Source organism: Triticum urartu, chromosome 4A (assembly GCF_056163025.1).
Source record: "Triticum urartu cultivar PI428250 chromosome 4A, HENAU_Tu73, whole genome shotgun sequence".
NCBI lineage: Eukaryota > Viridiplantae > Streptophyta > Magnoliopsida > Poales > Poaceae > Triticum > Triticum urartu.
Window position 1 is genome coordinate 513226280 of NC_141876.1, and position 13252 is coordinate 513239531.

The window sequence follows — 13252 nt, forward strand, 5'->3', positions numbered from 1 at the left end:
AGCGGAGGTCGTCCCCGTAACTGCGACGCACCAAGGTCTACATCGACGAGCTCGTATTGTCGTCATCTTCAAGCAACGCCACCACACGGTGACACTCAAGTCTACTGTGGCCTTCTACATCAACACACTTCCCCAACCTCGTCCAAGCTCCAACGAGGCGAAGCCACTTCCCCGACATGTATTTTTCTGATGAAGCTACCATATCTTGCCGGGCACTAACGAGTCAAAGGCAAGCCACCATGTACGACACCGACGAGGCGAACACCACCAGGCCGGGCATCGACGAGGCGAAGGCCGCCCATCCGTCTAGGCTGACAAGGGCAAACACTTTCATCATCGGACATCGACAAGCCGGAGATATACGGCCAAGCATCGCCGGAGCGGCGGACGTACCACTCCACCCCACTAGTAGAAAACAGGGCTATGGTCCAGGCCGGCTCAGCCCATTAGTCCCGGTTCAGTCTAGAACCGGGACTAATGTGAGCATTGGTCCCGGTTCGTGCGGCTAAGGCATTAGTCCCGGTTCATCTAGACCTTTTGGTCCCGGTTGGTGGGATGAACCGGGACCAATGGGCCTCGCTCCTGGCCCACAACCATTGGTCCCGATTCGTGCCACAAACCGGGACTAAAGATTAGACCTTTAGTCCCGGTTTGAGGCACGAACCGGGACTAATGGGGATGAGACCTTTAGTCCCGGTTCGTGCCACGAACCGGTACTAAAGGTCCCATTTTCAAACTATACCCCCCCCTGTGGACCGCCTTTTCAGTTTTAGAAAAAACAAAAGAAAATGATGGAAATGTCAATAAAAATAAAATAAAATAAGTTTCACATGTGATATGTGGTCTAGTTGTTGGGAAAATTTACATATATGAATTTCGACTTTATTTACAAAATCTCTCTGGAATTTGTAAAATGGGCATAACTTTTGCATACGAACTCGGATTAAAAAGTTTTCTATATGAAAAATCATCTACTCGAAAAGTTACATCCGATGGAGACCGCCTACGGCCTGTTTGCAAATTTCTAGAATCCTCAAATTCCAAAAGGAAAAAAGTTATGCTCAAATTTCAGTTTTTTTAAATTTTAAATAAATCTGGTCAAACTATGGTCAAACTACTTATTCAAGAAGTATTAGTGTTACTAAATAATTATTCAAGAATATTAGTGTTATTAAATAATTATTTCACTTTTTTTGAATTTTGGTCAAATCTGGTCAAACTATGGTCAAACTATGGTCAAACAATGGTCAAACTACTTATTCAAAAATATTAGTGTTACTAAAAAATTATTGTTTTTTAGAACAATAGTTTTAAACTCAAACAGTGAAATATGTGACTTCATGCTCAAGCTAAATTCCTGAGGGTTAATAGGATTGACATCTTACTATTGTCAGGAAAACAACAAGTGCAGACTTGGAAACGAGGGAGAATAGAACCCGGAAGTTAAGCATGCTCAGGCTGGAGTAGTGAGAGGATGGGTGACCGTTCGGGAAGTGAGATGATTTGGAATGATGAGGGGTGATTAGAGATTAAATTGAGCAGTGATGAGGGGTGATTAGAGATTAGAGGTTAAAATAATTCAAAAATTTGAAAATAAAAAAATTCAAAAAAAATCAAAAAAAAATTCAAAAAAAATCAGGAAATTTCCTTTAGTACCGGTTGGTGTTACCAACCGGGACTAAAGGTGGACCGGCCACGTGGAGGGCCTTTAGTCCCGGTTCTGGATTGAACCGGGACTAAAGGGTCAGGGCATTAGTACCGACACTTTAGTCCCGGTTCCAGAACCGGGACTAAAGGCCCTTATGAACCGGGACTATAGGCCCTTTTTCTACCAGTGCCCCTCTATTCGACCACATCATCGCCATCGTCTACACCGAGCACTTGGAGAAGAGGAGACTCGGAGACGACAACCATTGCATCATCTTAATCGGAGGTGGTTCGCGACTTCGACTCGCGGATGTAATTAAGCGGGAGCCTTCCGAGGCCCCGTGAACCAGAACTTCACAATCGCCCAAGTCATATCGGCCGCGCTAGCATGCCATGGAGCGCTTACGTAAAGGGATCATATAATTTGTTTGTCCGATGAGAGATTAATAAAGTACAAGTTCCCCTATGTTTTATTTGTGTACTTAGAGCATCTCCAACAGGAGCCCAAAAAGAGCTCCGCGTGCTAAAAATTCATTTTTTTGGCGCCGAACAGTTCCAACAGATGTTGTAAAATATTAAACGCGCTAAAAAGTTTTGGGCACGCACTGAAAATCGCTATCGCGCGCAGCATATTTTGGGCTCCAGATTGCGTGCTTCACAATTTGCATTGTGCGCTTTTCTGGGCGTCTGTTAAAGCAATGTTAGTCTCGGCGCATTAAAAGTGCTACAGTGACGCGCTATAACTTTAATTGGGCGCGAATTTTTTTTGCGACTGTTGAAAATGTTCTTAGTACACTGGCACGCCCGCAATATATATTTTTCCTGACGCGCGGAAGAGATAATAACATAACAACCACGATATTTTTCATTATTTCTCGTGCCAAACACTTTATGTTTCTTTTTTGACATAGACGTCGAAAAAGCTACACCAACATGCAGCATTCTATCATGAGGATGCGTGCAACAAGCTCCCCTCCTCTTCCTCTCCATCGCAGCCCCGGTGATCTGCGCGGAGTGAGTCAAATCTTGCCTAAATGCAAGGAACCGTGCGCTGATTCTTTCTCATCGCTCATGCTACTCTACTAGGTTTCTATGGTGAGTGGCTGTGAATGCAAGCCCGCGTTGCGCATTGTGTACAAAAGAGAGGTCTGTCACGTTGACTCACCGCAAAGTCGTCCCTTTTACCGTACGTCAAGAGTGAGAATCTTATTACAAGAAAGTCCGTCTTATTACACTGGGCAAGATTGCGAAAAGTAAACACACACACACATACACATACACACACACAAGGGCACAAGAGCATTATTGAGGGCACAATGCAGCGAAGCAGCCGAACAAGATGCATGCATGACTGACTCGTACTACTACGTGCTGACTGGGTCGATCGATGGCTGCTATGAGAGCTGCTGCCGCCGTACGTTAATCCGATGACCGGTGCAGGTTTTAATTTTCAAACAGCGCTATCAGGACCGGACGTGGCCTTGGTGACGCCGGTGAACTCAACCTTGGTGCCGAGCAGGTCGACCCCGACGTCGGCGGTGAAGGTGTCGTACCGGAGGAACAGCTCCACCACCAGGAGCCTGCCGACGAGCACCACCAGGTTCTTGCCGGGGCACTGCTTGTTGTCCACGCTGGGGCTCTCGGTCTCCCGCCCGTTGGACCAGTACACGTACTGCAGCAGCTTCCTCCCCTCCTCCCCGACGAACCGGTCGCCGACGAACTCCCTCGCCGTGGGGCCGAACACGCGGGGGTCCCTGGTGGCGCACGGCTGGTACCCGAACAGCATCTCCCCCTTCTTCACGGCGAACACCGCGTCGTGGCTCTCGATGTTCATGTCCGCCTTGGCGCGCCCGTACTGGAACTTGACGGGCGGGTCCAGCCGCAGCGCCTCCCACACCGCCGACTTGGTCAGCTCCATCTTCTCCAGCGCCTCCACCGTCACCTTGCCGCCGGCGTCCGCCACGGCGGCGCGAATCTCCGCGACCAGCTTCTGGTGGAACTTCTCTCCGGCCCCCGCGATGCGCGCGAGGATCCCCGGGAGCAGCACCTTGAGGCCGCCGTAGCTGTTGAACACGGTGGCGAACAGCAGGTTGTGGCATGCCTCGTCCCGCTTCAGCCCGAGGCCCTCGGCGGTGTCGAGCGCCTTGGTCGCGGCGGCGTTGAAGTACTTGTACAGCGCCTTGTAGTCGCCGCTGACGAGGATGGGCGGGAGGTGCACCGTGTGGAGGAGCGGCTCCTCGAGGATCATGGGGAGGCCGAGCGTGACGAGCGGGTGGAGCTGGAATATGAGCCACTTGGCGGCCTTGGCAGGGCCGGTGGTGCCTAGGTCAGACGCGGAGGGGAGCACGCCGAAGTAGGCGTCGCCGATGAACTCGAAGGAGGTGGCGTCGTTGAGCGTGTTGAAGTTGGCCTTGCCGCCGAGGACGAGCTGCGACTCGACGGTGGCGAGCAGCGAGGAGAAGTGGGAGCGGAAGGCCGGGATGAAGGCGTCCTTGCGGGAGGCGAGGAGGGAGAAGAGCAGCTGCTTGACCTTGGCGTGGGTGGGCTCGGAGGGGTCGAGGTAGGAGCAGACGCGGAAGCCGCCGGTGAGGGAGGTGGAGGGCATGTAGGTGCCGGTGAAGAGGTTCTTCTTCTCGACCTTGTCGACGTCGAAGAGCACGGGGAAGCTCTTGGCGTCGAGCACGGCGACCACGCGCGGGTCGCGCGCCATGAAGGGGCCCGGCGGGACGTTGATGCGGACGACGGTGGAGCCGTACCTCTCGACGCGGGACTCGAAGTACTTGTCCTGGCCCTGGAAGTAGTAGAAGTCGAGGCGGTCGCGGATGGCCGAGACGAACGGCATGCCGTAGCTGCCCGGCACCTCCCGCGGCACCAGGGAGCCCTCGTCGCCGCCCGCCATGCCGCTCCGGCTCGTCTAGCTCTGCCGCTGGCTAGGCTGGTTTGGTTCGGCTTGGAGCTCTGGATCTCGCGCGCGCTCTCGATGCGGACAAGATTGGATTGCGTCTAATGCAGCTCGGGGTTGGGCGTACAAATAGGCCGCGGAGAAGAGATCGGGCGAGCATGCAGCGTGCATGGCATGGCTGGCAGTGACCGCGCGCGCGTGTTGCGCGTGCCGTGCAGGGTGGGCCAGGCGACAAGTCCCGGGCGGTGAAATATGGACGGGATCAATAGTTGTTGCACCGTACGTCCACCTACTCACGGATAATTCTTGGCGCGCGGCGCACCGGGCCGCATTTGCTTCGGAAATGATATGGTTATGAGCAGGTGTTGTACAATGTGACTTTTATGAATAAGATTAATTAGGGTTAAGGGACGCATCACATGCCAGTTGCCTGAGATTTTCAACTTTTTTAGCCGTGGGACACATGCATCTACTACTCCTAGTTGCGGTAGACCGATTCCAAGGCTACTCATCGATGATGGCGAGTACTACTACGTAGAGTGGTATCAACTTAGTTTTCACGTACGTCATCGGTTGCAATTAGCAACCTCGGATTAAGCGTCACAAATTTTTGACCCAAGAAGCCGCCAAGTCCATCCACAATCACCCGCCGCGCGCCGTCAAGACTCCACCCTCCGTCCTTGCCAAAAACTTTAGGACGTGGCTAGGAAGCGCCGCTGCGCTCGTTTGTTGTCTGGAGCGCACCGCCGTATATAGTAAGTGCATGTCCTTGTGTCCAGCTGTCTACGCTAGAAAAGAAAATTGTTTGGCCACATCCCGTAGCGCACATGGGTGCCAATTGAATTAGTCTAAATCCCGTCCCACGTGCATTTATTTGGGGGTTTAAAAAGTTGTAAAAGCCATAACTTTTGATTCAAGCATCGAAATCTAGTTCCGTTTTCACTGTCATATTTCTGACGACGAGTTCTTCAAAACTAGATCTCATATGAGCAGGTTTCGTCAAACTTTTTTTTGAGGGCAACTTTGGATGCAATGAAGGCAACTATAGTGCTACACGAAAGCAACGTTTTCTTTTTCGCCTAGTTGGACTGACTATTAGGTTGGTTTGCGTAAAAACGAGAAAAATCACACAAAACATAAGGCATCTATAGTTCTACATACGAAGTAACTTCACTGCACTATGTGTATCTGTGAATTCGGTAACATTGTCCTAACTTGCCTATCATGGCTGCTCAATTGCCTATTGTTGATGCTTAGTTGCCTACGGCTGATGGTCAATTGCCTATAAATGATATAAACTGCCTATATTGATGCCTAGTTGCCTGCTATTGGTAATTAGTTGCCTACAATTGCTTCTTAGATGCCTAACTTTGCAAAAATAGTTGCCTACAATCTTGTGAAATTGTTTATCATTATTTTTCTAAGTTGCCTACAAAAACTCTGAAGTGGCGAGATTCACCATCATGTTGTCTACCATAACTAGCAATAGTAGACACAAGAGCATCATCGGTAGACGACATCGTAGTATTATAGACCATTTAGAAACAATGACGACATACGAGCATGAACAATAGGCAACTTAGAAGTACCGATGAGGAAGTTAGGAGAATGTTACATAAATTAATTAGGACACAAAATATAGTGAAGTTGTCTGCTTTTAGCACTAAGGTTGCCTCTTATCGAAGGAAAGTTGCTTACGAAGGTGATGTCATATTATCCACCTTTGTTTCGAAGTTGTTCTGTATTATTAGTTAGTTGCTTATTGTTGCTAATTAGTTATTTTTAGGAGTGAAGTTGCTTCTGTTTAGTACTAAAATTGCCTCCGTCTAAGCCGTCTGATCCCAATTTTTTTAATGTGATTGCATTGCTATTAGTGTCCGTCTAATATCTGACGCGGCTAGCTAGCGCTGCTACGCTCATTTGCTGTTCCGAGCACACCCTCCACCCCACGCACGCATGGAACGAAGCAGCTCCAACATTGCGCTCCACACCCTCACGCTACACCATCCAAGAGACCGCATGCATTTATTTGGGGTTTTGAAAATTTTAAAAAGGCGTAACTTTTGATTCGAGCATCGGAATTTAGATCCGCTTTCACAATTGGGTTTATCGCGACGAGTTCTTCAAAATTAGATCCCATATGGGCAGGTTTTGATTAATTTTTTCTTGAGCAACTTTGGGTGCAATGGAGACAACTTTAGTACTGTAGGAAAGCAACTTCTTCTTTCTGGCCTAGTAGGACTATCTATTAGGTTGGCGTGTGTAAAAATAAGAAAAAAAATAAAAAGCATGAGACATCTGTAGTGTTGTTAACAAGCAACTTCATTACACTATGGGATTGACCTCTCTAGACACTTTGAACCATCCAATGACCCAAATTTGTTTGAACAAGTTCATACGTCTGAAATCCTCCAAGCCGAATGAGGAGGGGGCGTTCTCAGGGTCCCTCAGTGTCGATTGCTCCCTTCAACATCAAGCCGGATCCCATCTCCTAAGACGACAAGAGGAGCAAAGTCCGCCCCTCCTAGCCGAGGCCCCCACGATGGATAAAGAGTATGCACTGCAAATTGAGATGCCAATCAAACGGTCAACTTCCGACAGCTGTCTAACGATGCCCTCTCCGCCGCTCCCGAGCAAACACGACGTCCAAAACTAGATGACGCGTAAAGGAGGAGACGTCATCCCCACTACACCAACTATTTGTGTTGTAACAAGGAAGTGGCAACAACAACTTTGAATATTGATAAACGCAACCACATATAGAAAAGACTAAGTTCGCCCAACAGAGCCCGTTGGGGGTAGAAAAGAAAAACAACTATGTGACTTATATGCCCTAGAGTTGTACTTAAAAAGCAGCAACTTTTGGGGTGTTTTTGTGCAACTTCAATGCATTCACCAGATAACTTTTCGATATTGGTAAATATTTCTGTTCATGAGGATTGGGCAACTGGATACATGGTTTTAGGCAAACTATTTGTTGATTGTGGGCAATTGGATACTTTGTTTTAGGCAACTGTATGGTTGATTGTGGGCAACTGAATACTTTTTTAGGGTAACTTTGGATGCGAAGGAGGCAACTATCGTGCTATAGGGGAGCACCTTCTTATCTTTGGCCTAGTAGGACTTCCTATTAGGTTTGTTTGCGTAAAAACAAGAAAAATCACACAAAACATAAGATCCCTTTAGTGCTACATACAAAACAACTTCACTACACTATGTATACCTGTGAGCTTGCCTATTTTTAGCACTAAAGTAGTCTCTCATAGCGGGATGTTAGAAACATAAGGCCCCTTTAGTGCTACATACAAACCAATTGAAGTTAGGAGAATGTTAGAAAAAATTAATTAGGAGAAAGTGGAGTGAACTTGCCTATTTTTAGCACTAAAGTTGTCTCTCGTAGAAAGAAAGTTGCTTATAAAGGTGATATGATGTTGTCTACTTTTGTTCAAAGTTATTCCCTATTACTAGTTAGTTGCTCATTGTTGGTAATTAGTTACTTTAAATTGGAGTGGACTTGCTTCTGTTTAGCACTAAAGTTGTCTCATCCAGTGTCTAAGTTGCTTTCTGAAAGAAAAAAGAAAAATCATCAAAACATATCCATGTGGGTTTAGTTTTGAAGAGCTCGTCATGACCTGGCTAGCTAACACCCGTGTGCTCGGTAGCGTTGGCGGGCAGACTCCCCTAGAAAAGAAAAGCACATAGATCTCATACCACCCATCCCCACATAGTTCAAAATTTGAAATCATGATAGATGACTTAGATCCCACAAAAACGTTTTAATATTGTAGGCAACTTAGGTCCCTTGATGGACAACTTTCATAGTATTATAAGGAATTGAGGCTCACTCGTAGGCAACTTCGTAGTGAAAGCGCAACCTAGTTTCTGAGGTAGACAACTAAGAAACCATGTTAGACAAGTTTCTACTCTACGATAAGAAACTTCCACAGTATGATAGGCAACTAAACAATCCACAACTTATTTTCCAATGTATGCAAATCATGGTGACCACCTATTATACTGGTGCATACAACTAACTAGGTGACTACTAGGCGAAGTTAGTTATACACACGGTGCAATTCATCTAGCATCAGAGTTGCTTGTGCTTAGCACTAAAATTGCTTCATCTAGCATCAAAGTTGCTTTTGAAAAAAAAAGCATCAAAACATATTCATATGGGATCTAGTTTTGAAGAGCTCGTCACGAGAAACCCAACGGTGAAAGCGGTTCTGCCTTCTGACACTCGGTTCAAAAGTTGTAGCTTTTTGAAAAACTGAAACAGAATAAATAGATGACGTTGGCACATGCATGCAGATGGGTATTCTTTACACTGCCCACTGGATAACACGTTTGTTCCGGATAGCGACCTATTTTTTTGTCGTCTAGCGCTTGCGCCCGCAGCGTCCAAATAGCGCAGCTGCGCGTTTAAGTATTTAGGAAAACTTTAATAATGATAATTTAAGAATACAAAAATTTACAAAAATAAGTTTATTTTAAGTTACATACATGAAATTAAATAGTATTGCGCAAGTGCAACATCAAACTGCCACCCCACGTGACTCTTTAAGGATGGAATAAAGTCTTCCCCGCCTATTCCCTGTTCCTATGTTTTTTTCTAGCATCGTCGGAGAGTGTGTATTGGTTAGTTTTCGGCGGGTTTCGTGGGATTCGATCGGCGTGTATTTTCGGTGTATCCACCTAGATCCAATCATTGTTCGCCTGTGCTCGTGTGTCTACAGGTTGGATCCATCCGATCTACTAATCTCTTTATCGTTGTCGGTTGTTGTTCTGGTGCGCTGGTCCTGTAGTGCCTTAGCACGGCGACTTCCCGACTATCTACTACAATAAGGTTTGCCCGGCTCCGTAAGGGAGGGGCGATGACAGCGGCGCGTTTTCAGCTCAATACAGTGTGTGTAGTCGTCACCATGTGGTTTTTAGACATGGATGTTATTTTTTTATTTCTGGTTAATGAATAGATCGAAAGTTCTTCCTAACTATCTACTGCAATAAGGTTTGCCCGGCTCCGTAAGGGAGGGGCGATGACAGCGGCGCGTTTTCGGCTCAATACAGTGTGTGTAGTCGTCACCAGGTGGTTTTTAGACATGGATGTTATTTTTTTATTTCTGGTTAATGAATAGATCGAAAGTTCTTCCTGACTATCTACTGCAATAAGGTTTGCCCGGCTCCGTAAGGGAGGGGCGATGACAGCGGCGCGTTTTCGGCTCAATACAGTGTGTGTAGTCGTCACCAGATGGTTTTTAGACATGGATGTTATTTTTTATTTCTGGTTAATGAATAGATCGAAAGTTCTCCCAAAAAAAACGGTCACCCCATACACAAAAATAAAAAGGAAAAACATCAAAGAAAAATCTACTAAGCATTGATAAACAAAAACATATACTAAAATAAAATAAAAACATAATCCCACTAGATATATCAGCCTGGTCAAAACCTAACATCAACCAAACTTGATAGCTAGAAAGACACAAGACAAAAATGAAAATAAATAAAAATATAGAAAACAAAAAGATAGTTTGTCAATTAAGAACAAATTAGTGGCATTGGTATTACCTTTTAAGAAAAGAAATAAAAATAATTATACAAATTGCGCACATTTTACACATAAGTTGCATTTTTTGGACAAAGGGCAAGATGATACCAATTACATGAGCCTATGCAACGATACAATATCAAGGATGCACATAGTCAGAAATTATAGAATAAGAAGGAAAACAAACAAAGCCAACACAAGCAATGACTTGCAACAGCAACACCTGGCCACACACAAGCTACGAGAAAGGTTATCCAAACACAACACCTCGAAGAAGGTAACGTCCCTTAAACACCATCGAACCGTGGTCCAATTCCAGTGCAGCACCATCATTTCATCCTGAAGAGCACGTCCGGGCAGAGTCCAAAGCGATGTCTTCAACAATGACACGGTGCGTGAGACACCACCATTTCCAGTGCAACTATTGAAGGTTGGACCTATGGTTTTCATCCCCGGAGCTCGAGAATTGGTGCTCCAAGAGCACCACCAAGCTGAATACACCATATGTTGCCACCACCCTTCGTCAAAGAAGATAAATCTGCATGACAGGGCACCCACATACCATGGTCACGGGGATTTGAAACTGAAACCGTTCCATGGCTTTCATGCCCGGCGATAGCCACTCGTGTTACCCTTGGTGTGGATATCAGCATGCAGTCAAATCTATGTGTGCAAGCACACAACTGCTACAGAATGGAGAGAACCGGACGTCATTGGTGCTATATGGAGCGCACGTGCTCCAGAAACTACGCAAGGAGGCCGACATCGACAACATCGGAAGACATGCATGAACTCCATGGGTGATGTAGTTGCCTCCCCCTCGACCCACCCTTCCATGTGCTCGTGTCACTTCGTTGCTTCACCACTGCCACCATCGACCAACCCCTAATCCACCATTGCCAAATCTGCGTGTCGGAGACCCACTACTTCATGCAGGCACCTGAGCCATCTCGTGCCGCCCACGCAGCACGGCAGTACGACGATCACCTAAGGCCGCCGTCCCGGCGTCCAACAGCACCCCCCCCTGCCGCGCACGTCCTCTAGCAGCAGCTGGGAAGGGTTGGGGAGGAGGTGGCAGCTAGGGTTTGTGCTTTCGGGTGTAATCATCAATCCTTAGAGTCAGTCGAAGCGAGACCTCAGACAACAGGGGCCTTGACCTGGGCTGTGGCTCCTAATTACTTCGTTTAATATTTGTAATGGAGGCATTGTAGCTCGCTGAGGTGGCCTAGGGCGTATGTCTGTCCTGGCTCCTCTCCCCTACTCCTTAAAATCATCAGTTCTTTCTCAATTTGTACATCTCATTTACATTGGACACTTGTTGTATTTTGTTAACACAGTTGTTGTACTTCCTCCATAAGTTAATATAAGAGCATCTAGTGATCTAGACGCTCTTATATTACTCTATCCGTTCCAAATTACTCGTTGCAAAAATGGATGTATCTAGAACTAAAATACATCTAGATACATCCATACCTGTGACTGTCGCAACTCGAAATGGAGGGAGTAGTTTATAAAGGGAGTATTTATTAGTAAGTACCGGTATGCAAAGAATAGCACGTGGCTCTGAAAATAAAAAAGTGATAAGTGGGTTGAGGACTTGAGGTCTGTTTTGCCCACGCAGCATGCATGCATGTACCGCGGCTGATGCGGACTTCAGCCCCGCGCTCATGCACGGGTCCGCGCTAGTTGCTACCACGAGGCATGTAAAGCCACATAGGAATGAAATTATATTTTTCAGACAAGTTACCAGTACAGTACCAGACGCGCAAAATAATTTAGCTTATCTTCATCTATCTATTGAGCCTGCCAAAATAATACTAGTGGGGAGACTGCTATGTATGGTGACTGTATTGATTTGTAACGTTGTGAGAATTTCTTTTGTTTTTGTTTTGGCGACGATACAGAATAGTACACTAGATTAGGTAGGCCCAGCTGCTCTGAAGTTTCTAGTAAAGGGGCGGTCTCAATCATGATTGCAATAAACAAATATGGAGAACAATAACGCATGCCGTCTATGTAATTGTAATTATGGTAAGGTATAAACGTCTTTGCATGTACTGTTTTCTTCTGAGAGTACGCTAAAGATGTATCATATTCTCATAAAAAGAAGAAGACAATTACAAAAGATTACCACTCGCTGCAAACAGTAACTGTAGTTCAAACACTACACCGGAGCTAATCCGAAGAATAGTCACTTCACACATTACAAACACAACTCAAAGAAACCTGCCCTAACCAGAGCAACACGGCAGCGTCCCGACCAACACCGATCACCATAAGAGCAACAACTTCCACCGAAATCCCCTTGTCGACGCACCAACCGCCCATGATTGCCGATATGAAGATGGCCAGTGGATGGCATGACTCAGATAGTCCCAAGAAAGCCACTGTCTTGTACTTACAGGCGTTCGCGCACATAGCGCCCAAGAAACTCTACTTGGACCAGCGACACATACCGGAGAACCGCGACACAGAACCTCCTACCCATGTCTCCACACACGATGCTCCCAACAGTGAAATGACACCAAGACGCCGCTATCGCCGATCCAAGGCCTAGGCGTTCATCCGGAGACAGCAACCCAAACAAGAAGGGGAGATGCCGACCCGCCTAAGAGACGCCTCCAAGGAGAGGAACGACGCCCACGGACGTCGTTGCCACGACACCGACCAAAGACAGGCAGGATTTTCTTCCTTAACATCGCCCATCTCCCACCCCTCGCGAATGAATGAGGCCACACTGTCTGTGCTAGATCACGCATCCACCACAGTAGCTCCTCGCCGTCGTGGTCATACAGTAGTAGAAAAAGGGCCATTTGTCCCGGTTCATAAGGCCCATCTGTCCCGGTTGGGGAACCGGGACTAAAGGGTCGTTACTAATGCCCTAGACCTTTAGTCCCGGTTCTTATACTAACCGGGACAGATGGGCCTCCACGTGGCCGCTCCGGGGACCAACCGGACCAATAAGGTTCCACGCGTCAGCATTTGAGGGGCTGGGTTTTTTTTTGAAAGGAGGTGGTTTAGGGGTTTTGGGGGTTAATTTAGGTTGGTATAGGTAGCTGATGACCCACAAGTATAGGGAATTTATCGTAGTCCTTTCGATAAGTAAGAGTGTCGAACCCAACGAGGAGCAGAAGGAAATGATAAGCAGTTTCCAG

General features: G+C 46.8%; 1 protein-coding gene across 1 annotated transcript; it reads right to left on the reverse strand.

The window, feature by feature from the left end:
- Positions 1 to 2826: 2826 nt before the first annotated feature.
- Positions 2827 to 4663, reverse strand: LOC125552414 (allene oxide synthase 2). The gene has a single exon (XM_048715960.2). The coding sequence runs from the start codon at positions 4544 to 4546 to the stop codon at positions 3098 to 3100; it is 1449 nt and encodes a 482-aa protein (XP_048571917.2). The 5' UTR covers positions 4547 to 4663; the 3' UTR covers positions 2827 to 3097.
- Positions 4664 to 13252: the final 8589 nt, after the last annotated feature.

What these genes read in the sequence shown, in the direction of transcription:
- LOC125552414 (XM_048715960.2), bottom strand. Translation starts at nt 4,546, where the DNA reads ATGGCGGGCGGCGACGAGGGCTCCCTGGTGCCGCGGGAGGTGCCGGGC.